This window comes from Vipera ursinii, assembly GCF_947247035.1.
Source record: "Vipera ursinii genome assembly, chromosome: 3".
Lineage (NCBI taxonomy): Eukaryota > Metazoa > Chordata > Lepidosauria > Squamata > Viperidae > Vipera > Vipera ursinii.
In genome coordinates, this window is record NC_139516.1 from 47842871 (window position 1) to 47868890 (window position 26020).

The 26020-nt window shown below is 40.9% G+C and overlaps 1 protein-coding gene across 1 annotated transcript in view; it reads left to right on the forward strand.

The window, feature by feature from the left end:
- The window catches only part of LOC310638847 (triggering receptor expressed on myeloid cells 2-like), a gene marked incomplete at its 5' end in the record, with an annotated part of 36829 nt that extends 17422 nt beyond the window's left edge, over window positions 1-19407 (forward strand). The window contains 4 exons of the mRNA XM_083360208.1: window positions 15087-15431; window positions 15896-15950; window positions 17299-17468; window positions 18718-19407. Coding sequence (XP_083216334.1) covers window positions 15087-15431; window positions 15896-15950; window positions 17299-17468; window positions 18718-18809 — 662 coding nt within the window. The 3' untranslated portion in view covers window positions 18810-19407. The remainder of the gene's footprint in view (window positions 1-15086; window positions 15432-15895; window positions 15951-17298; window positions 17469-18717) is intronic.
- Between the last annotated feature and the right edge of the window lie 6613 nt (window positions 19408-26020).

Consider the following 26020-nt stretch of genomic DNA (forward strand, 5'->3'; position numbering starts at 1 on the left):
ATCTTTATGCAGTGTATTAAAAGTACTGATTAGGATGCACAAAATTAGATTGGTCTGGGCTTCGTGCAACCAGTTGTAAAATCTGCCGTCCCCTCTGCTCAGTAGCATGCTAATTGTTAAACATGATGTTATGGCTTTCCCCAAAGTCTGCCTTGCCAGAGAGATGCTGAATCACTGACATTCCTCTGTCAATCCTTTAATCCACTCTCTTCCCCAACTCCTGCTGCAGAATTGGATTGTGCCCAACGCAGGCAGGGGAGAAGAGCAAGGAGAAGAGCAGTGGAGGGTTCAACAAATAGCCTCTCTTGTTATGACATGGAGGAGCACGTGTCTGGAGGGTCCATGGCCACATGCAGGCCCTCAGAATCTTCGGTGTGAATCCCCACCATCCTCTTTCTGTATCATGGTCCTGAGCATTTTGAGGGAGCATCCACTCAAAGAATTAGTACGGCCAATTCCTGCGTTAATACATGGACCAGACCTGGTGCACTCTGTATTCGAAAAGTTTAATTCCCAGAGTTGTCAGCCAGCATGGCCAGCAAAAAAAAAAATAAAAATTAAATGTGCATAATTTCCAGACAGCTGCTACCTCTGCTGCTGAAATTATTGCTATTGATTGGACGTTATTGAGACACTTTTTTCTTAGAATGCTTCTGAAACTTTCCTTAGAACAAAACTGATGGAAAGCATTGATGGAAATCCATGAGAGTGACTTCCAGAGACTTCTCTCTCCGCCCTCTCTCCCAATACCATTGGAAGTAGAACTGAATCTTTATCGGAAAGTATCTTAAGAGTAGGAGGCAGTTTCTCATGTTCTTTCCTATGTCTTCAGGCACTTAAGTGATTCAGTTGCTTGAGTACGTGGAGCAACAAATGTGTGATTTCCCTTTCTATGCCTTTCCAAGCAGGTAGCCAAAAAAGGTGTGTGATGTGATACCCTCACCTTCAGTTCTTTGCTGCATTTCAATTAATGCTGCTTTTAGTGGGAGAGATAGATAGATAGTCTTGAGTGCCACGTCTCATGGTCTCATGTTGGATATGTTACCAAGTAAAAACAGGTGATCAGTGGGTCCTTTTCCACCAGTAAGAGACATTGGTGAAAGTGAAGGAAAAAAAAGTTGGGGAAATCCATCAGTCACTCTCCTTAACAAATATAAGAAGTATAAATAAAAGCAGTGGCAACATGCCAGGAGAGTGATCAGCCGTGGGGACAACAAATGCTATGCAGGTACAGTTTCCTGCTGGATCAAGGACTGATGGATAGCATTTTAACTCGGACTTATCAAGTGTTTTCAGATGTGCAAATGCCTTTTGCTGGAATCATTATAAGAATCAGAACTATCTGTGTTACTGCAGAAGTGAAGGGGAAAGATTTGACCCGTCCTTTTGTTTTACTGCCCAACCATTTTCGGTATTTTACATCTTTTAAAAGGCACATTGAAAAGATTCCTAGGAGCATCCAAAAGTCAGCTGTGAAGCACACAATTGTCTTCGAAGGAAATGAAGTCAGCATATGGTAGAAATGTTAGGATCCATCCTGAAAAATAAATGAGTAGCTTCAAATTTGAGACCCACAGCATAGCCGGCTACTTGTAGCCATTTTCATGCACTGGTCTTCTGGCATAACAGCACCAAGGATAAAAATATAAATGAAAACATGAATAGGATTTTCACCGATTAGTGGAAGCAACCAGATTTTGGGGGTAAGCGTTTAACTCTCTTACTCACGTCCCAAAAGAAAGCCATCCTGTTTCATTTGCTGGTTGCCCCTGGGGATTAAAAAGATTGCTATGGCCACATGTGTACTGCATCTGACCATCATTTTCAACACATGGAATCACTGGCTAAGTGTAGTCATGATGCCTATATATGCATAACATCATATACCACCTGGCTCATTATTTTATGTTTCGGTTCTTTATGGCCTGTTGGGATATCGGAATACAAGAGCCAGACAAGCACCTGGGAAAGATTATTTCAGTTTCCTATTTACCAAGGGACAATATTGCACTATGCTCACTTAAGCTGTTCCTGGGTCTCATCCTTTTCAATGGATGCTGCTGGATGGCACAACAAATGGTGCAAATACACTCTGGATGTGATAATTAGCAGGGAATTCAAGGATTTGATATATGACACAAGCGTGCTGAAGGGAAGCACATTCTGGCCTCATCCATCAGCCAGCAACCAAAGAACACTGAGAAACAGGATCTCTGTCCTCTTAGGAGGAACATTAAAAGAAAGAGGTGATCATTTTTGTTCCTTGTGCTGACCAGAAGCTAATAGTTGTATCCGCCCTGAAAAACAAACATATCCTGCCAAGAGTTGAGCACACTGTCAACTCACCCTTTGGCCAAAAGATCAGAGCTCCCAATTTTAGCAAGAGATCAACCCAGCCAGAAGCAGAGTAAATGTCACGCTTGTTCTTTACAGCATCCTTCTGGCATTAAAGGGCTGGTCTCTTATCTCTTCCAAGTTTTACAAACTTGTTTGTCTTTTTTAAATTGACCCTAGTCATTTGGAAAAGAATTATTACGGTCTTCAAGGCAGGATTAAAAATCCTCCAAATAAATAAATAAAGCAGTGGCAGAGACTGAACAGAGATGCACATTAGGAAGCACATTTGCATCTTCCTAACCAGCCAACGTGCATACTAACGGCCGGCCGACTTGCCTTTCTTAGGGATTCAAGTCCAGGAAGCAAAATCCAAACTCCCGCTAAGTGTGAGTGAATGTAATGTGACTAAGCAAGTTTACTGGAGAATGTGCAAGTAGTAAGTGCATTTGGGTGAATATTTGCCCTGGCATGTGTCAGAAAAAGGACAGGAGGGCCTAGACAGGGTCAGGGGCTAAGGTGCACGCAGAGGCCAAGCAACTTGGCTGTTCCAAAGCAAAGGAGATCAGATTTCAAGCGAGGCATGAAGCCAGAGGCTGCAGCGGGACAGGAGGTGGGCGCTTCAGGACTGTTTGCATTTCCCTAGCAGGCAGCAGAAGTCAGGTTTAAAAGAATAATCTTCCATTTAGGCATTTGTTTATTGTTCTTAACTAAGCAACTCAGACAGCAGCTCAGCAGACCTTCATCCACATCGACTACCCAGTGAGTGAATTAGAAGAGAGATGGAGTCACAAAGAGATGTCTATACAGCTGTCTCAGGGATAGGGGCAAAACCTTGATTAAGAAGCTTTCAGAAGAGGTAGATGAAAGAACACCCTGCACCTCTGTAGTGTAACAGCAGACCTAATGTGAGAACGTTACTGGGAAGCTTAATCATTGCTAAGAACTTTCTTAACAAGTGATGGCAAGGAGTTCCACTGGTTAATTTAAGGGAACTGCAGTGTTCCCCTACTCACTGCTTGTGTAGAGCCTACGACTTTTAAGTTTGCTTCCTTATTTTATTCTTAAATTACTGTATGTAAAATTAGGAGAAATAATAAACCATTGTGAGATTATTTCATAAATCATATGCGTCTCAATAAATCCTCTTCCAATTTATTGCTTCTTCTTGTATGAGTATCCAGGTGAATATACCCAGTTTACTTATCTCACTAAATACTTAATATTTAGTCACCTTGAATATTCACCCTATGCACATTCACAAACAAGTTATATGTCTATCCAGAAGTACATAGACTTTGGGGATTAAGTTACATTAAAATCCATGGGATTTGTTCCTGAATAAACTTCTCTAAGATTGCACATTACCTCAGCGAACTTTTTAATAATTTTCTGCAGTATTTTTCCCCAGTTGGAAGGCTGAGATTGAAATTAGAACAGCCTATTGTCTCCCAGCAAGGTCAGATCTAACTGAGGGATTGCTAAATTAAAGTTTAATTTCTAGTTTATTGGCAACAAATATTGTATCACAACTGAAATGCTTGTATTCTTACTATCATAAAATGTTGTGCTTTAGTTGTTCTTGACTTCACTTAAAATTTCCCAAAGCAGGCACCATTTCAGACTGCTTTCATATATTTGTTTGAATGACGATTCTTTTCTTTTATCCACAAGCAGGATCTAAAAGTAAAGGTAGAGCATTTTGTCACAGCTTTCAGGGATGTTAAATATTAAATTTTCAAGTTTAATTGACAACCATGGAATGTTTTGGCCATCTTTCTTCCAAGTACTAACTAACTAGATCTGAATTTCTTGTTTGTTTGTTTGTTTGCTCAGCCAAGGATACTTAGATGCTGCTATGTAGCAGGTCAAATAGAATAGGTGTACTAATAAATCTCCTGAAGTGCCTTCCAGGTGCCAAATGCTGTGGTACAGAGATCTCTCCAATATAAGAAAAAGGTAAACCATAGTGCTCGAGTGTGTTTTGGTTGTTTGGGCTTATTTTGTAGAGGCAGCCAGAGAGTCCACAGTTGCAGTATCAGGCAACTTCTGTTGTTGTTAGTTGCGAAGTCGTGTCCGACCCATCGCGACCCTATGGACAACGTTCCTCCAGGCCTTCCTGTCCTGGCAACTTCTGTATCAGTTCATAAACATGGATATGAGAAAATTCACCCACTCCTTTGTGGATAAGCTAAGAGCCGGATAATGGGAAAAGGGAAGCTTTTTTATAAGACGGAGAGAATACTACGATGGCAAAATAAAATTAAGGAAGAGGGAGAGAAAAAAATAAAGGAGGGCCTGGAACAAAATGAGTGGTGAGGGACCTTGGAGATCTTCTAGTCCAACTCCCTGCTTAGGGAGGAAACCCTACACCAGACATGTCAAGCTCGCAACGTCATGTGACGTCGCACAACGTATCGGGACTGTTTTGCCATTGCCGGCAATAGGGTGGGCGCGGCTTCTGTGTGACGTGTCCAGCCTGCGGGCCGGCAGTTTGACACCCCTGCCCTACACCATTTCAGATAAATGGCTGTCCAAACTGTTTCTTTAAAATCTCAAGTGTCGGAGCATCCACAACTTCTGGAGAGGGGAGAGGGGAGAAGAGAGGAGCCAGAGTGCTGCAGCCAAAAACAGGAGATAGGAAATCCTGGCTTTGTAGATTATTTATCCTCAACTTTAACCTATGGGCTGCATACTGGCTCCTAAGTTGGGGGGTGGGGGGTGGGCCTGCTCTGTGCCCTTCAAACCTGCTTTGCAAAAGACAGCCTCCTCCTCCTTTTCCCCCCCCCCCCAGCACAATGATTCTCACTTCTGTTAGCAATTTGTTGCCAATAACAAACATCCTGCAGCAGCATGGGCCTCAATTCCTACAGGCCTGACCCTCTCACCTAGTGACCTCCTTAATAACACAACTGCAAAGCAGGCAGGTCTTCCCTTGCTATTCCAGCCCCTGCCTTCTTTCCCTCATTCCCTGATCCTTTCACTGGTTCCCTATTTATATTTGTTTCCCACCCAGCCGCTCATCCTGCCTCCGTATACTCCTTCTCTGCCATTCATGGTCAAACAGGCCTTTTGTCTTTCTGCTCCCCTCTACCTCCACATCAAGTTTCCTGGTCATATTTTCACACAAATCGTGCTATTCCTGTGACACTTCAAAGGCTGTGATCCCGGCATGCATCTTTGGAAACAAGGCACGGAGAAAGCATTGAGACGCAGATCTTTTCCATATAAGATATAAAAGATGGCTTTCGGTGTCTCTCGGGGGATTTCCATGACACGGGTGATGTTGTTCATGTGGGCGAGACTCTTGAAAAATAAATAATGAATCTTGATTCCATCTTGATGTTATAATTCACGCTACAGATCATTCTGAAGGAAATGCTGATTTAAGCCTCAGGCTGCAAATCCACCTTTACTCCCTAATAAATGTGAACATAAATTCACTGAATATGTAATCCTTCTCTTGGGCTGCAGTGGGAATCGGTCTCCGCATCTGCCTTTTTGACTTGGATCCAAGTGATACTGAGTTTCTAGGGCTCTTCAGAACAAACATCTCTCCTGTTTGGATAGAAACTCTTTTTTGCTTGCTTCCTAATATTTTCCATATGAAGAAGGCTTCTTGAAGCTACACACTGCCCCGTCAGTAAGTCTTAGGCGGGTTAGAAACGGCCCTGGGAGCCTTTAATCCTCTCTTTCTCTTTCATCCTCAGCCACAGCTGGACGCCCCATTGATGTTGGACGCCCCATTGATGTGGAACAGACCAAACACCAGGCCTCTTACTAAGCTGCTGCCGGCTGCTGTGGGGCCTCTCTGGCTTTACAATACAGCCAGGCCCACTGTGCTCATATCTCTGCAGGCTGACACTTCCCGGTGTACCCAGAACTCCACCGTTTGCTTGGCCTGGGATGCCGCATCTTCTATCTACCACCATACCCGCCTCCCCAGGTACTTTTAACCCCTCCGTCCTGAAGGATCCTTGCTAAATGATTTCATCCTTGATTCACAGCCATCCTGGGAGCATCCACCCGCTTCTTCCCCCTCCCCCCAGCATGCCATCTCAACCGTTTCCTTCGGCCCTCTTGCAGTTCCTCCAAAGTTTTATTCCCCTGTGAAAGAGGCTTCTGTTTTTCTACCTTCTTCACGGGGGACTCAGATATTTTGACTTTCTCATGGTGGTGATTTTCACTGTTAGAGAGGATAGAAAGCGCTACCCTTGGTTCTGCTTTTTTTCCCTACAGTCCTGAAGACCACATGGTTGCCCCCCCTTTCTTAACAAAAATAGTCCAGAGGGGGCAGATAAATTTTCTGATGATTCCGCCCTGCTGGAGAGAGGAGTATACTATGAAAGATAAGACACATATATTTTTGGCCAGCTTTATAATTCAGTAAGACCAAGAATAGCACACTTTACACAGTGACATTTCATCAACATTTTTTTTTCTCTTTTAAAACACAAGCAACCTTTCTTTCATCATACCAAAAGAGAATTTACAGGGGGAAAAACTACAGAATTTTTCTACACAAAGACAAGTTGGTTTTGGTTCATGGTGATGTGTGAAAGAAACATGGCTTAGAAATTCTACAGATAGTATCCCACCCTGTGCTAGGCTAATGTACATACAACCATATTTGTTAGAATTTCCCACCCAAATCCTTTGATCCTCTTGATATGGCTGTATGCTCAACGTTTGTACTTTTTCTGTCTGGACACACAAGGACAACTTCAAGGTACTTGATCTAAATTTTAAAAATGGCCTGCAAGATGTGATGGTCAGTCATCTCAGCCCCACCTTCAGTTCTGACTAAGCTAAGATGGAACTTTCAAAACTTGTGCGGGCTTCCTTTGTAATAGCTTCATCAAGACCAGGTTCCTGGGTATGGTGTCAGGTGCAAAGGAATTCACCTTGTTCTTTGATCGTCCTTTACAACAGGAAGGCCCAATGATGTCATAATAGCAGGTGATACCTTAACCACTGCACCAAAGCTGGGGGTTCTAGGGACTTACCTGCCTTTTCAGTCATGATGACTGACCTGTTGAATTCAGACTGTCCCAACCTGATTGGCCTTTTCAAAACCACTGAACTTCTGGCTGTTCCCACAGGCATTTAGCCTAGCTGTTGAGTCCGACTGTGAGTTATGTTTTTAAGAGATGTTTTCTGGATTGAATGATGGTCCCCAGTTGTTTGTTTCTGAGGTCTGATGTTTTTTGTTTTTATTTTAAGTATGCTGTATGCTGCCCGGGGTTGTTTTGCATTGGGAGGCCATATAAATTGAAGAATAGAATAAAATCAAATAGCCCTTTTTTGTAAGCAGACTTCAGATGAGCATATTCTTCTTTCAATACATCTTTCAAAAATAAATGAGGAATTTTACATAGAGCTTTACTGGAGAAAAGCAGAGACCATTTTAGCAGAGCTTGCAAATCCTCTCCTATAGAAATCCAGGGGGGATTTCTTTCAAGCCAGCCTACCTAAAGTACAACTTCCATGCACAAATGAGGAATTTCCTACTGAACCTGGGACACTTCCTGTCACCACCCAATTAGGTGAATGCCCTATTATGTTTTATTCAGCGTGTTCTCTCCTTACAATTAATGTTAATTTTGATAACCCATGGATATTACACAAACTCTGTCAATTGCCCACTATCCTTATGTAGCTTAATTAAACATGTTTTATTTTGTTCCTTTAGTAATGCATCTAAAGAATATTCTTCCTTCATGCCTCTTATTTGGAAAGTTTCTGTGTAAAGGTATCGATATTTTCTTACCCAGCTGTTTTTGTCCTGAAGTGGAAGCCATCACTGGAGAAACACTGTAAAACTATCTGTGTTTAAAGTCCATTCAATCACACAACAACTATAAGTCAAGGAGGTAGAATGTGAGGTGATTAGGAGCAAAGCGATAAGACATGCAATTTTTTTTATTTTTCAGTTTTTCGGTGTTAGAGCTTGCTAATAGTGTGGTCACCTACTGCCATCTAGCGGCTATTAGTGGGATTGTAGGCTCTCACAATGAACAGAATTCCATAGCATTCGTATCTCTCAACTGCGTAGTACAGTTCTGAAAATTTATCTTTTTAATCTAACCTGTGGCACTAAATAAATATCGCTAATGGACATAAAGGAACTTGCTTAAAAGCAGCAGGAAAGCTTATCTTCTCTCTGTCTTCATATCATCTGCCACCATTTGTAACCTTAACTCAATCCTTGATCACTGCCAGCTGTTAACTGATTTCCAATCTTTGTCTGCCCTCTAGAGTCTGTGCCTCTGTTCTTAAACTGACCGCACAAACTTTACCTACTTTTTCATCTGACAATTATAAGTTTTCCAAAGGCTTTTTAATTTTGAAAGGTAAATTAAATAAACATCACTGTTATACTACTAATATTTCCACCCTTAATTGTTGCTTTGTGGTCATAATCAATACAATGCCAGTGTTCATTGTATTTATAATACAGTTCTGTGCAACCACTCCTCTCTACCAAAAACCCTGATACCCACAGCTGTTATAATTTCAGGTAAATCAGGCAGTGTTTGGAAAATGGCTTATCACTTCTGAATCATCAAAACACATTCCATAAGCTACAAATGTATTGATGCGATAGAAGGAGAAATCTGCTTACTTTTCACTTACTCATTTATAACCAGTGTTTGTTCATTTGTATGTTTCAGCTGGAAGATCATGTTTCATGTTCCTTTAAATATATCTAATGAATGGATATGCAGCTGCACGGCAGTGCAACTTTTTAAAATAAGTGTAAATGGGCACTGGAAGATTATTGAAGATTAGCCTGTGAAGGGGTAATTGCTGACCAGAATTTTCAAAACAGAAAAAGAAGGTGGTGACTACAAAATGTTCTATCTGGAAGTACTTTCCTCCTGGCCCTGGTCAGACAGAAAGGTGAAAGGAAAATGTTGCAAAACTTCAAAGAAGCTCTTATCAGTCAGTTGTAATACTGCTAGAAAACAATATACAACATCTGGAAGCACACAATGATCCTACTGCCTCCAAAAGTCATACAAGAAGCCTCCAAAAAAGCATATTATAGGAGAAATCTTCTCACTCACCAATTTTCAAACAGAAAACCACATTTTCTGAAAGTTCCTCAAAACATGGCTGTGTTAGCAGGCTCAAGGAAATGGTGATCTAAACAAGATGGCTGCACTGCTTTAGTATCAATTTTTCTCTACTATCTTATTTGTAATTGTGTTTTAAATATTTTGATTTTGCAATTGTTTTATTGTGCACCACCTAGAATTGCTTTTTTGTGAAATGGGTAACTATATAAACATGATAAATGAATAAAATATTGTAATAATAATAATATCCTATCAGTTCTTGCTCATGGTATTCCTTGCAAATCTTCCAATGTACCATTGTTGCTACCTTTTCGTGCCGTTGTTCGTGCTCAGTTTGCATAATCATCTTGTAGCACCTAACTAAATACTCTTCTATTTCTTCACCTTATTTGCAGAGGCAGAATCTGCAAAGAAGTTAAACAAACAGGGGACCACCTAGTTAGCTGCTGCAAAAAAGTCACACAGACTGACTACAATGGCATGAAAAAGTAGCAACAATTGTGAATTTGAAAATCTTAAATAAATATCATTTGCCTGCAAGCAAGAACAGGTGGGATCACAATATAGACAAAGTAATAGAAAATAAAAAAGTTAACATGCACTGGGACCTTAAAATTCAAACAAAGCACTTGCCACATAACACCCCAGACTTAACAACTATTGATAAGAAAGGCAAAAAGTCTGAATAGTGGATACTGCAGACAGCAGAATAGAAGAAAAAGAACTGGAGAAAATCACAAAGTACAAAGACCTGCAAATAGAAGTGGAATGACTGTGACAAAAGAAAGCAAAGATAGAATCAATGTTAATAGGTACCTTGGGTACAATCCCAAAACATCAGGAGCACCACTTGAACACCACTGGCATTGACAAAATCACCAGTCAGTTGCAAAAGCTTATACATCCTGCAACAATACTTTTAACAGCATCAAACAACAATGTCTGTCTATCCCAGGTCCTTCGGAAAGACTTAATAGATGGATAAAAATGCCAAATCCAGTCTAAATATCTGGCTGACCATGCGACAAATGATAATAAAATAAAAGGTCAGTAGAACTTCAGCTTAACTTGATGAGACTTTTTAAAATTTAGGCTCAAACCTTAGGCTCCAAAATTGCTTCTTTTAACACTGACAGAAATGATTGATATAACACTATTCTCAGTTCCATGGTTAGTCTTAATTTTGTGAGAATTATTTTCTGATCTGCTAATATTAATAAGGCTGCCTTATATTTCAGAGCTGGTTAAATTTCAGTTCAATATTTTGCGCCTCTACGGCTGGTTTGATTGCTCTCTTGGAGTGATTTTCCACCCAATCATCTCCCAGTGCTGTTACTGTGAAAAAAGACAGCTGTATTGATATAAATTATTTGGAAAGGGATAGGAAATTACCCAAATGAGAAAAAGGGCTGTTTCCAGAATTATGCAAACCAAGCTCCCTCTTGGGATACAAGGAAAGAAGACAATCTATCAATGTCCAGTTCCCAAGCAGCCTCTTTGTCCTTGGCAATTTACACAGCAGGGTTGAAGAATACTCCAGAAGGTGATGCTGGAGGCTGCAAGGAGGGAAATGGAATCAGGAAAAAAATCACTGTGCCCGACCATGCCACCTGAGGGACTGTCCAGTTAACAGGTCAGAAATAAACTTCTCTAGCTCAAACTCAGTACATCCAAATCAAAGGCATCTTTTCATTTATGGGGCAGCTTATTCACTGAAAATACACCGAGGACAACAATCCTAAAATAATATTGCAAAATTGAAAGAAAAAAAAATAAGGGAAAGCAACGAACAATTTACATAATAATCAATTTCCACATGCAATGGGATCTTTTTCTCTGACGTAAAAAATAAAAACTTGTGATCACTGAATATCTTTAAAAGGACATAAAGAGGCAGAATGGGAAGACACTTCAACATCAGAAATTATAAAATGAAATCTTCTCCGAGAGTAAAAGATGTTCAGTTAGAACTGAAGATCTGTCTCAGTCAAGTACTGGCAATATACTGGCTATATGGGGATCTTAATGGTTCCTCCAATATTGATGCCCTATCATCCCGGATGATAGACACTGTTAATGATAATCATATAAGCATCATCCTCCCCAAGAGAAAATGGGTAATAAAAAAGAAGACAAAAGAAAATATAGACTTGTATACTATTGTGACGTATTAATTTATGCAGAGATAGAAAGTATCCTTGCAGTTCAAGCTGAAATACAGACATTGCAGGGTATCAGAAAGATTGGGCCCTAGAATCTTTTCCTGCTGAATTTCCATCCAAGCTGTGGATGGCAAGTTTCAGACATGGTTCTGCTTTGCTTCTTTATCTTTAATTGGAAGAATAATTTTCCATAATAAAGCATGTTCTCAGTTTATGTTCTTTGAAGAACTAGCGAATATAGGATTTTCTCCTGAAACATATCTCAACTAGGTGTAAGATATGGCAAGTGGAAAATAAGAAAAAAAACATAAGTATAGGAATAAAAATAACTTGCAATGAGAAGCAGACAGGAGGAGCTACTAAACATGCAAATAGAAGGTAAGGATTTGAGAATAAAAGAAGAGGAACTAAGACTACAGCCTACTCACCAAGGAAACAGGCCAAAATATACATAGGAAGTGACTGTTGCTAAGGTCACAGGTCTTATGGATGATTTGGGATATTTCCTATAATGAGATTTCTTTTGCCTTAAAGAAGCCAAGCAATGAAATGAATCTAGCCTGAATCTGGACTTCTGTCAAAGTTCTGAAGTAATTGGATTCATTTTCAATAACCCAATTCCCAGGCTTAGTCATCATAACAAAATTAAAGAAAGCACTCAAATATCTATTTAGCTTACTAATTTGCAAAATAGTAGTTGTGGTCTACTCTGTGGCATAAACTTATTGCATAGATTTTGTGAACAGATGTCCATTTCATCAGAGGAATGAAGGTCTAGCCCTAGCTGTCATATACATACACACATGGAGGAGGAATTACAAGCATAAAGGCAGAAGAAAATGCAGTGTAAAAAGAACAGACAATGACCATTCCTATCTAAAATATCTAAAAGTATGCAGATCGGATTATTTTTAAGATTTTGGTTGCAACAGTGGTAGTCTTATACAACACCATTAGATTATACAGTCCATACCACAGGATCACTTATTTGAAACTATGCAAACAGATAGCAATAACACTTATATACTGCTTCATAGTACTTTACAGCCCTTTCTAAGCTGTAGAGTCAACATATTGCCCCCAACAATCTGGCTCCTTATTTGATTGATCTCAGAAGGATGGAAGGTTGAGTCAACCTTAAGCCGGTCAGAATCAAACTCCTGGCAGTGAATTTAGTTGAGTACCCGTATATACTTGAGTATAAGCCGACTCGAGTATAAGCCGAGACCCCCAATTTCACCCCCAAAAACTGGAAAAAGTTGGTGACTTGAGTATAAGCCGATCTGCCGTTCTGCAAGCCTCCGCCGCCGGCTGCTTCGTTCCGCAGCGGAAAGAAGCAGGCAGGCTGCTTCGTTCCGCAGCGGAAAGAAGCAGCCTGCTTCGTTCAGGCTGCTTCGTTCCGCAGCGGAAAGAAGCAGGCAGGCAAGGCACGGAGATCAGGAGACCTGCCGACGTTTGGGGAGGTTTGGGGAGGAGATCCGGAGACCTGCTGACGTTTGGGGAGGTTTGGGCACCTCCCCAAACATCGGCAGGTCTCGGGATCTCTGTGCCTTGCCTGCCTGCTTCTTTCCGCTGCGGAAAGAAGCAGGCAGGCAAGGCACGGAGATCCCGAGACCTGCCGACGTTTGGGGAGGTTTGGGGAGGTGCCCAAACCTCCCCAAACGTCAGCAGGTCTCCGGATCTCCGTGACCTGCCTGCCTGCTTCTTTCTGCAGCGGAAAGAAGCAGGCAGGCAAGGCACGGAGATCCGGAGACCTGCCGACGTTTGGGGAGGTTTGGGGAGGTGCGCGCGCACCTCCCCAAACCTCCCCAAACTTCGGCAGGTCTCTGGACGGCGGCTGCTTGGGAGAGGTGCGCGCAATCCCGGAAGCACCAAAGCCTCGGCCGCGCACAAGTCCTCGGTAAGTTTTTTTTGTTGACTGGAGTATAAGCCGAAGTGGAATTTTTCAGCCCAAAAAGTGGGCTGAAAAATTCGGCTTATACTCAAGTATATACGGTACATTTGTTTAGTAAAATGTTATGTAAAATGTGTGATCATCTCTTTTAATTCTGCTTATTTCCAATCAAAGTGTACAAAACACTGATTTAACATGAGAACTCAGCATAATACATAGAATTGCTAACATTTTATCCAGGGCTGGCATTAGGTCAAGATTGAGTAGGCACTGGGGATCTTTCTGTTCCTACAATACTTCCAGCCTTCATTGGATCCTAAATCCAAAATACAGTTAAAACAAATCCAGAGCTGATCCAAAGGAGTTCCCACTCATTGGACATAGTAGGAAAAAAAATATTGTTTATTTGTTTTTAAGAAAAATGACAAGGAAATGCAAATATCTCTTTTGGCTTCATATAGATTGTGCCGGCCAGTAGCCAGCAAGACACTGGAGACTTCTTAGTGACCTGATATCACAAAAATTATGTTTCAAATGTAGGATTATGTTGTAAATCTCTGGATTTTAGTGCTTGTGTGTGTCACATTTGACTGCCCGTTAACATTCCTAGTGGCAAGCTGTATACTTATTAGTAATTGCATATTAATCAGGGAGACTCCAGATTTGGGCATGAATGGTTTGCAGTTGACAGTCACCTTTGATGATCATCATGTTTTCTTTCCCTGATATAGCAGTCCCTCATCACTGCTGATGTTCACATTTTTAGCAAATACCAGACTTTTTTCGGGTGGTGCATTGCTTAATCCACAACAGGGAGCAACGTAAGTTCCTCTTCTTCAACCCTTGTGTCTAGTAAAGAAAACTACTTGTCTGGTACAAGTCTCTCTTTTCTGTTTTAATTTGCACCTCTTGATTTTCCAGGGAAACATGAAGAAGCTTTTGTATCTCATCTTCCTGGTCTTCTTGTCAGGTAGGAAATTGCCTTTCAGTGTTGGTTGGAAATGTGGTTAGCTGGCTATACATTATTGTTCAATGCATTGTATGAATGAGTCCACTAAATACTGGAAGGGCTTTCTGCTCATGACAGCTTTTTAAACAGTTTTTTTTAATTATTATATTATGTCTCAACTCAGTAAGCATTATACTAAGTGATTCACAAGTTCCTCCAGCTGGGCAGACTTAATATTTTTTAAATTTTGAATATAAGTGATAAAGTTATAGAAAGATGATTAAGATGTGAATCATGTAAGGGCAGAATAGGAGGAATCACTTTCAATGCTCTTTTTCCTACATATTAATATTAAATTGAAAACTGATTTTGCCATCAGATTTCATGGACCACAGAAGATGCATAGAATATTGTTAGGAGAAAGAAGAATATTCAAAAGGAGGAAAAAAGGGAGGGATTAGTAAAAGGGGAGATGAGAAAGAAATTCAGTGTAGTGATTGTTGACTGTGGAAAAAACCTGAACACAAAACCTGAACACATTACTGTTCTAGATGTATGGATCTATATGAGACTGTGAATGATGTGATTCAAGAATTGCAGGCTAATTGCCCCTCTGGACAAAAATAGAAGATTGGAACCAAACTATGCTATCTTTCTTTTTCAAGAAGTGTACACAGCTGAGAAAATTACAGAGGTTTCTGGTGTTGAAGGGGAACCCATTTCCATCAATTGCTCCTATAGTCCTCAGAAGAACCAGTGGAGAGAGAAAAGTTGGTGTAAGCACATCAGTGAGGCAACGTGCCAGCATGTTGTCAGTGCCCGACGTTTTTGGCTGCCCTTCCTCAAGAGAAGAAATGGCACCACTGCCATTGCTGACAATATCAAGGAAGGGTTGCTCATGGTAACCATCAACCCACTCCAGAAACAGGATGCTGGTTGGTATCAATGTATGACACACTTCTTGGGGACTGTGACGACCTTGCAGAAGGTCAAGGTGAATGTTCTGACAAGTAAGTCTTTAGTCCTAAACCTGTTCTGTCCCATCATCAAATAATTGGATTTGTGGTTATAAAACTCTGGTTTCAATTAAGATTTAAACTGTTATGCCAGAGGTGGTGTGGCTGGCTCAGGAAATCTGGGAGTTGAAGTCCACAAGTTATAAAAGGGCCATAGTTCCCCATCCCTGTGTTATGCAAAGATAGGAATGAAGAGAGAAAGGAAAAGCTAGAGTGTCTGTAGAAGAATGGAATTTGTGAGTCTTTGTGTATATTTCAGGATGGAGAAGTACAGTCGAAGGGGAAGCCCTGTGCCCAAGAAAATGGAGGTGGGAGGCCTGGGGAATTTCTTCTTTAACACATATTACCTTTCAGTTGAACTGTACCCACTATTTAGAACAATTAATCTTGTTCAATGATCTGTTTATTACATTTATTCTTACTGTCTTAAATATGCATTGCTGCATTTTTGCCAACAGATATAGAGAACCGTAGTGTACAAGAGACACACAGAATCCTTCACAGCATCTCCGGGTAAGACTATATGTTCTTTTTTTTTTCCATTCTGCACTAGAGTGTGCAATTCAACATTAATAGGCTTGGATTAGAGAAAGGAGGGATTTAACTGAATATTAGAAAGAATTTCACAGTGGTCTGATTTGCATTACAGTAGATCAGAGTGACACAGAAAGTGAGGCTCTTGCTTTGTTATAGGTTTTGAAGCAGAGGCTGGATGGTGCCTTTTGCTTCAGTCTCTTTTTTGAAGCTACTTTTTCCCCCCGGTGGGAATTAGTTCCTGCTGTGAAGCCCTATCTGGAAGAAAGAGAGCTTTTAAAAATATTGTGATATATATGTGGCGGGCATGGGGCAATTTGGTTTTTTGCCCCCACTGCTCCACATTGTTGGAAATTGTCACAGGAATTTCAGCAAGAAAGAAAGAAAGAAATGGCAGGTAGCAGTCATGACCATTCAGTCAAAGCCCCTTTTTATTTAAGTTGTGCATACCACACCCACCCACGTTAAAAGGAATGTGGCTTTGATTGCACAAAGTCTGTTATCATATTTTTTTTTACTCTCTCTGAGACCAAACTTGATTGGGAGGAATCCAATCGTAACTTTCTGGTCTGATGACATCCTGTCTCATCTGGTCCTCAGGCTGTATGTTTCCAACCCATAAAGATAGGTTTTCAACCATTTGAAAATCCAAACTCTTGGCAAGGAAGGACTCTTTTAAAAATTTCAGCCAGAAATAACATTAAACAAAGAAAAATTGATAGAGCAGACTTTGGTACACATCACAATCAAGGAAGAAGAAAGTGCCTCATAACTCTAAATCTGTGTTTCTCAGCCTTGGCAACTTTAAGATGTGTGGACTTCAACTCCCAGAATTCCCCAGCCAGACTGAGGATAAATCTAAAATAAAAATAGAGATGCACATCTCCAAAGTACAAATGATAGCACATTCTCTACCTTTGAGTATTCTTAGCATTAACTGCATGCATATTCTGAAATGCAGGACAGGGCCGGAACATCTGTAGAAAGATCAAAAAAAGGGTAAGGCAGTAAAGTAGTTCAGATTACATGATTAGAGAGTTGCCCGTTTTTTACCCGCAATAAGGGATGAGGCTTCAATTATATGGTCACAGCTGTCCTTTTAATTTTGTTGACCCCCAGCCCCAGAGATGAGAAGTTATCATTGAGGGAATTTATAAGTAACCTCACCTTTGAAAGAGCAGCAATCCCCACTCAACTGAGCTTCATAATTCTGAATATAAGCCAGAAATGTTTGGCCAAATGGGACAAACAAGCCCCCCTTTTTAAAATAAACATTTTCATTCTACATTACCTAATTCATATATATTTTATTTGTGTTTTCTCAAAGCTCTCCTTCAAATGCTGGAATTAATCTCACTTTCCTGGCGGCTGGCTTTCTTGGTTTCAAATTTCTGGTTGCTGTTATTATCCTAATTGTTGCCAGAAGCAAGAAGAAGAGAACTACTGGGAATGAGAGCAGAGGAGAAAACCAGCATTTTCACCTCCCAATCATCACAGGTGATAGCATAAGGACATAAAAAGTGTCCTACGGGATTAAACCAAACCTTATCTAGCCTAACATTCTCTGCCTCCGGTCAGAGAATGCCGGCTGGTGGCCCCCAGGGGGAGGGCCTTCTCTGTGGGCGCCCCAGCTTTGTGGAATCAACTGCCGGTTGAGCTCCGGATGGCACCGGATCTCCGCTCCTTCCGGCGCGGGTTAAAGACCCACCTATTTGAACAAGCTGGCCTGGCCTGATGGGGAGTTAATTTGGGTTTTAAATATTTGTATATTTTATTGTTTTATTTTGGGCACTAATTTAATTCTATTTTAACTTTTGTATTTTTGTATTTTTATTATATGCCCTGTTCACCGCCCTGAGTCCTTCGGGAGAAGGGCGGTATAAAAATTTAATAAAACTAAACTAAAAACTAAACTAACAGGCAACCAGAGGCTTTTAGAAATCCCACAGGCAATACAGGAAACCAATAACATTCTCCTACTGCAGTCTAGCTCTGATTTAGGCAATGCATGGCACTCATCACTCACTGATACCCTTAATTTCTTCTAAATTTGCCTAATAACCATTAAAGCCATTTTGTGGCATGAGTTCCATCACCTACATCTATGCAATGTGAAGTAGTACTTCTGAATATGGGAAACTGAAAGCCGCTTATAACAAACAAGATGCCTTATGTAGAAAAATAAATGAGTGTGGATAGCTGTATATGCTTCCACATCACAATATAATCATTTCATATGCAAGGCTGAAAATTATGAGAGAAGAAGTGCTCAAATAGGCATTTGATGCTTGCAAAACAGAGGTTTCTTGAGTTCCACTACCAAGAAGTGCTACCTAGTGAACCGGTAGAGCAGAGGTCCCCAACCTTTTGAGCACCAGGGACCGGTTCCATGGAGAAAGGTTTTTCCATGGACCGGAGAGTGTGTAGTTTTGAGTGCTGCCTGCATCCCATGGATGGGTCTTTGCTGGTTTGTGTAGACCAGTTGCTGGCATGCTACAGCCTGGTACCAGTCCATGGACCGGGGGTTGGGGACCCCTGCTGTAGAGTTTAACAATTTTCATATTTCCAGTAACATCCTAGAATTCTAGAGCCCATTTTCAGTTACTTTAGAAAAGCGATCAACCTGGAAAGAATAAAAGATCTCATAGTTTTGCAAAGGACTGCCTCTACTGTGACTCCTTGACTGAACATTTACTTTGCTTGTGTTTTGAAGCCAGCTCCAACTCAAATTTATTGTTTCTTCTAGGTACCTCAGAAGTTCTCAGAAATAGAGAACTTACTGGCTCCTATTGTCATCTTAATTATTACCAGAAGCAAGAAGAACTGAACAGATACTGAGAACTTGTTTCAGAAGTTCTTGCCATTCTAGATGAAATTTCTGTGCCATTTTTAATGCAGACACTGAAGCAATGAGTCAGGACTTTAAAACCATGCATCCAACTGCAGGTCACGAGTTCTTCAAATGACTCATTGGCCAGTGTTGCTTTTGGATTCTGGATTTTTACAATATTTCTTTTTTCAATCTTTTTTCTAAATCTCTGTGGTAAAATTAAAACTATTGTTTTCAAAGTAGTTTCAGTATACTAGCATATTTTTGCTGTTTTTTCTTTTAAAAATAATTCCTAAAAGCCATTGGCTTTAGGTGTCCCTCTGCTCATTTCATTTTATTACTCTCCTGCCTGTTCCTGTTTCCAATGTAACAGGAAAGAACCAGCATGAGCGAATTTGATAGAAGGAGAAGTAAAAATTCATAGATCAGTCCCCAAGGGTGAATTCCAAAGGCAGGATGAGAAAGAATCCAAATCAGGTGCTTGGAGTCCCCCTTAATCACACCATATCTTGATGAGCAAATTGAACATGTAAGAATAAATATAGCCTTTCTCTTTCTCTCCACTGTTACTATCATAACAAAGGATGGCATAGAAAAATAAGAGGTTGCAACAGAACGTACACATCACCAAGAATTCAGCACGAAAAAATAAAAATGGAATTTCCAATTCTGATCTCTGGATCGTTTTTTTCTGGGTATATAGAGCAAACTGTCTCCAACCCAGAAGCAGCCTGTAATCCACAAAAATGTAAGTAATAATTAAATTAAGAATATGTTTCTAACAGGGTGTCACAAGAATTATAATTGCTTCAGTAACAAAAAGTCATCGCTCGGGCAGACAAAGAATCAAAACAGCACTACTTTTTCTGTTTTTAAAAAAAAATGGTCCCTCCAAAGCAAATTCTTTTTTTGTCAGAGAGAAAGAGAGAGGGAGGGAGGGAAAGAAGGAGGGAGGGAGGGAGGGAGGGAGAGAGAGAGAGAGAGAGAGAGAGAGAGAGAGAGAGAGAGAGAGAGAGAGAGAGAGAGAGAGAGAGATTGGAAGAGTACACCAAATTATTTTGTTGTCATAGATGTCCATTGCCTGTCAAGCCCCTATTTCTTTGAGATACAGTAGTCTGAATTCCTAACACACCACCCGTGCCTCTGTGAGCTTCAGAATGCAAGCTGAAAACTACACTTGACAACATCAATATGGAGAAAGTGTCTAGTTGTTTTTATAGCTTACCAAAAAAAAATAAGATAAAAAGAAAATATTTACAAAGTATTTATCACCCACAGACAATGCAATTAATTACATACCCCATACTATATAATTATTTGATATAAATTCAAGTGAACTAACATGAAACAGATGGAGACATTCAAATGGAAGATTAAATATATAAAGTAATATAAGCAGATCTGATGTCTAATGGACCCTTGGGCAAAGACCCAGCATTCTGGAGAAGGCTCTAATACTAGGAAAGGTGGAAGGAGAAGAAAAGGACGACCAGAAGGAAGGTGGATGATGGGTACATTGTTGGAAGACCTGAAAGATCGGGTTAAGGAGAGATTGTCATAGAGAAGACCTATCTGTGTGGTTGCTAGGAGTAAAACATGACTTCATGGCACATAATCAATTTTAACAAATGGTCTAAGGCCGTGGTGGCAAACCTATGGCACGAGTGCCACAGGTGGCACGCAGAGCCCTCTCTGTGGGCATGCATGCCGGCATCCCAGTCCTAGGCCTTCAGCTGGGTTTTATAAAACCTTTTCGCTTTAGGCCTCTGCCGCCGTGTCCAAAAAAAAAGGTTCAATCAATCAATCAATTTCAACTTCTCACAGGGAAAAAAAAAAGATCTCGCAAAGTTGGAATTGATTGAACTTTTTAGTCCCACCCAGTCTGCCATTACCACTGCAGCCACGCCCACCCAATGGGCCACACCCACCCAATGGGCCACACCCACCCAATGGGCCACGCCCATCCAGCACCCCCACAATACATAAGTGGGTTTGGGCACTCAGTCTCTAAAAGGTTTGCCATCACTGGTCTAAGGGATCTCCTGCCAAGTTGATTGTTTAAATGTAGAAAAAAATCTTAAGACAAATGTAAATTCGACAGTATGATATTATTCCATCCTTGTCATAGCACTCTTTTTGTGATGTCAATTTCCTGACAGAGGAGGTTTACAGATTGCAGCATGGCAGGGCTTTGTGTTTTTGCATTTTTGCTTTTTCAGGCTACTTCTGAATGCAACTCCACCACTCTTCTGGAAAAAATGCTAAATTTCTATCCCCAAAAACAGCTTGGTTAACAGGCTGAACACAAGGTGAGTGGATACAGACTAAAATGGGAAGGAATTGCCCATCTACCATGCATGCAATTGATCAACTATGCTGTTCTTTAGACACATATTTAATAGTTTGATGAGTCACTAGTGCAGGGGTAGGCAACCTCAGCTCTTTTATGACTCATGACTCAGGAATTCTGGGAGTTGAAGTCCATGAGTCATAAAAGAGCCGAGGTTGCCTACCCCTGCCCTAGTGTATAAAGAATTGTGTGGGTCATCAAGTGATTTTCTCCCACTTTGGTTTATGTCCCTCCACTATGTTCGTCATCTGTTAGGCTAAAAAAAAGCCAGAGAGAACTCTTGTCAGTTTCCATCCCAAGTCCATAGTGTCAGGCCGCATAAAACAGAGCAAGCAAGAACAACCCAGATTTCCAGGAGTGTCTGCAGAGTTTGGTGAAAAAAATCAAAATGGCAGCTATGACAATGAGATCAAAATTTGTCTGCCCTATTGGAACTACCATTTGATTTTTTTGAGACAGTGGCCTCTCCAGACACCCTGCAGACTTTGAGTAAGGTAACCTTCCTGCTACTCTTGTGGTAAATATGTAATCCTGGAAAATGCAAGAGGAATTTCCAACCTTCATTTATAGGAAAGTTGGGGAAAGTAAAGCTTATTTCTCAGCAGAAGCAGCATAGATGCCATAATGCAGGGGTCTTCAAGCTTAGCCCTTTTATGACTTGTGAACTTCAACTCCCAGAATTCCTCATCCAGGCATGTAGGCTGAGGAATTCTGGGAGTTGAAGTCCACAAGTCATAAAAGGGCCAAGTTTGAAGACCCCTGCTATAATGTATTCATTTGTGAGAGGAAGAACAACACAGAAAAGATAGAATCAGGCTCTCTTACTTGGATTTGCACTCTCTTCAGAGAGCACCATCTGATTTTTAAACACAGTTCTAGTGCCCTTTTTTTTAAAAAAAAAGCAGGAATCTATGCATATAGAGAGCCCATCAGTGCTTTCCAAAACACCAGTCAGGCATTACGCAAGGAGCCACTTAGCAGAAGTCAGATATCTAGTTGTCTTGTTAGAGCACAAGCTAAAATGGCCATGGTAGAAAATGTCCACCTACTGGAGAGGAACAGACATGTCTTCATGTTTTCAACAGCCTGAAGAAGCCAAAATGACCCCCTGAATCATCACCACTATCAATTAAATTACATAGGATGTATGGCAAGATTTGTGCTGGAGGAAAGGGGAAAACATTATTGTAAAATCAGAACAGCTTTCACAATGGTTTGGGAATGAGACAAAGGCAACAACATTTACACATTGTATTTGAACTTGTTTGGCAGGGAATCTTCTTGCTGCAATTAGCAAGTCATGAGGACAAGCATATTGTCTTTCTCTTCCTAATATATTACTCCCACACCTTTAATTATTAGCTCCTGTAACTGGAGCTATTAAAATCTTAGGAATTTTAACACAAATAGAGGTGATTGTCCTAGTAAAGAGCACCAGGCTACCATTAGAAAATATCTATATCTCATCATCTTATCTCATTTATCTCATACAAATGCTTTTAATTCACACCTTGTGTCAGGATGTTTGCAATTTAAGTGGACAGAACAGATAGTCTGGATTCCCCTCTGTCTTCTTGCTCATGCTGTCTGCCACCTTCCTTCCTTCCTTGTTCTGGAAGCAAGCCTCCAGGTGTGCCACTCAGCTGGACAGCAGGTACACACTGTCGCTACACATCCTCAATGAAAGCAAACATGAATCTTCAAAAGGAATGTGTGACAAAACAGAAGATGCTTTATTCAGCTCCAATGCACACAAAGTGAAAACAAAGTCAGCGTTGGGAGCTAATAGCTCCCAGCGCTCATATAACCGGCCAGAGACAGGGCCCCACCCCCAACCCCAACCCAACATCTGCCCATAATTCACCCTTCCTTCCCCCTCAGCTCTGTTTGCTGTGTTCTCCCATGCACCATGCGTCCATCAACCCATCCCTCCCCACATCCAACAGTTCACTGACAATCAGGTGAGTAGAACATGCAACCACCACCCTTAACACTGAACGTTCGGGCCAGCTAGACCTCCAGGCCTGCTGCGTCCAGCCTTGTGAGGGACGGTGCAGGCCAAACTAAGGGAACACCTGCTGCTGGCATCAACTTCCCATCGTCCTGTGCGCTCCCACAGGGAGGGCCTTCTCAGGGTGCCGGTGGTTAAGGAGTGCTGGCGGGTGATCCCTTTGGAATGATTTACCAGTGGAACTTCGGACCGCCCCCGATCTGCGTTCATTTTGCCGGGATCTGAAAACCTGTTTTTTTTATCTATCAGGCCTGGACTGAAAGGGTTTTAGCTTTTAATATTGTTTGAATTGTTGGGCTTAAGTAATTTAATCTATTTTAATTTATACTATTTTTATATTGTATTTTATGCTGCCCTGTAAACCTGTAAACACCACACCATAGAATCAGCACATAGCCATTTCCACACCCCGGACAAGCTGCCCCTATAAACATCTGCTGTTGCACCCCATTTCTCTGCTGCTGCCCCTAAAAGCAGACTATTTGCTTTTAAGAATAAATATTTCTTCTTTTCTCACAGCTGTCTGGATCTCATTTTTATTTATTCTTGTGCAATCCCAACTCGAGTTGGAATCCTACATTATTCTTCTGACACTCTGTATCTTCATCCCCATTTACCTTACAGTCCTAATTCTTATTCAAAATAGGTGCTATTATGTTCAGTGATGCTTATTCCTAGGAAAATATGGGTGACGTTCACTGTTATCTTTGAAAGTTTACATCCTAAAGCTACGTTATTGGACTGCAACTTCCATCATGCTGACCCCCAATAATCAGCAGCCAGCAATGGCTCTGCCAGGGAACCTGTGAAGGGTGATGATCTATGGAGAAGACTCATTCTATCAGTCCATATCTTAATAACAAGTCCTCCAAATGCCAATTCTGGGTGGAGATTTGTTAGGGGTCAATAGCAATAGCAATAACACTTAGACTTATATACCGATTCTTATGCAGAATTGACTTGGGAGGCCGGTGTGTGGTGTATCTTGGTTCACATGGTGTGGTAGGATGGAGGTTTTGTTGTCACTGTGTGTTGGGGGGTGAGAGCACGGGGGAAGGCTCAGCTAATCTCAATGTACACATGTTGTACTTTGACAATAAAGGTTGTTTATTATTATTATTATTATTATTATTATTATTATTATTATTAATTATTATTATTATTATTATTATTATTATTATTATTATTATTATTATTATTATTATTATTATTATTATTATTATTATTATTATTATTATTATTGCTTTACAGTCTTCTCTAAACTGTTTACAGATTCAGCATATTGCCCCCAACAATCTGGGTTCCCATTTTGCCAAACCTTGGAAGGATGGCAGACTGAGTCAACCTTGAGCCAGTCAGGATCGAGCTGCTGGCAGTCAGCAGAATTAGCCTGCAATACTGCATTCTAACCACTGCACTGCCATGGCTCAATAACTTATCCTACCTAGAACAAAATGTCCCTTGTAGCTAGCAAAGTTTTTTGTGACTGTGTGCCATGAACCCTTTCCACTGAACTGGCTGCTAAGAAATTGCTGCAGGGTGGCAGGGAATATAATTAACTGAAACTTCTTCCTGAGCACATGGAAGTCCAATCTCATTTCCAGTGTCCTAGGCCTGTTTCCTAGTTGCACAATAGGCTTGTCATAAAAATAAGACAACCCTCTTTCTTCTCTTTTGTGGTTGTGGTTTATGCTTCCCCTGCTGTCTGAAATATCGTTTTGCTTAGTTTATTCATTGGCAGCACAGGAACAAAACAAACTTCATTTTCTCTGATAAGGTTAAGAATCGAGTGCTGAGGACCTTTTCTCCTGATACAGCAAAATAACAGAAGGAAAAACCATCTGGATGATGTGTGTTACAGACTGTTATGAATGCTAAGGCTGGATTCTGATCTGGCCTTATAATAGCCAAAAATGTATGTTTGTTGCCCGTCTAAGCAAATCCTACAAAAAACACACACTCAAATATTACAGACCCCACTATGGTGCACCATTATGGGTAACATGGAATGATTAATGGGACAATTACATCATTAATCAAAGGCAAAAAGCAAAAGCATTTTCCTCTAATATAAAAAGATAAAGATTCCCCCGCATATGCATGCTAGTCGTTTCTGACTCTAGGGGCCGGTGCTCATCTCCGTTTCAAAGCTGAAGAGCCAGCGCTTGTCCGAGGACATCTCCGTGGTCATGTGGCCGGCATGACTAGACGCCAAAGGCGCATGGAACGCTGTTACTTTCCCACCGTAGTGGTCCCTATTTTTCTACTTGCATTTTTACGTGCTTTCGAACTGCTAGGTTGGCAGAAGCTGGGACGAGTAACAGGCGCTCACTCTGTTACGCGGCACTTGGGATTCGACCCGCCAAACTGCCGACCTTCTGATCGACAAGTTCAGTGTCCTAACCCACAGAGCCACCGCGTCCCTTTTCCTCTACTATAGAGATGTAGAATTGGAAGTCCCAGAAGAGCATTCAGTAGCCTCTAAAGCCCCTGGATGAACATCCAGAGACATCTGAAACTGGTCACCAAACTGTAATTTTGAATATGAAAGAGGCAAGAAATTATTTAATACACAACTGTAGAAGAATTATATTACCTTTATATTTAATTAAATATAAAAATGAACTCTTTAACTGTAATATTTTCTGGAGCACAGCCACCAACATGAGATGGGGTCGGGTTACCTGCAGAACCATCTGTCCCCAATTGTATCTACCTGTCCTGTGAGGTCCGTTAGGGTGGGGGCATGCCCCAGGTCCTGTCCATTGGGAAGTGCACCTGCAGGAAATTTGAGGAAAATTTTTTCTGTTGTGGCATCTGCCCTCTGGGACTTAATTTCACCAGAGATTAGACTTGCT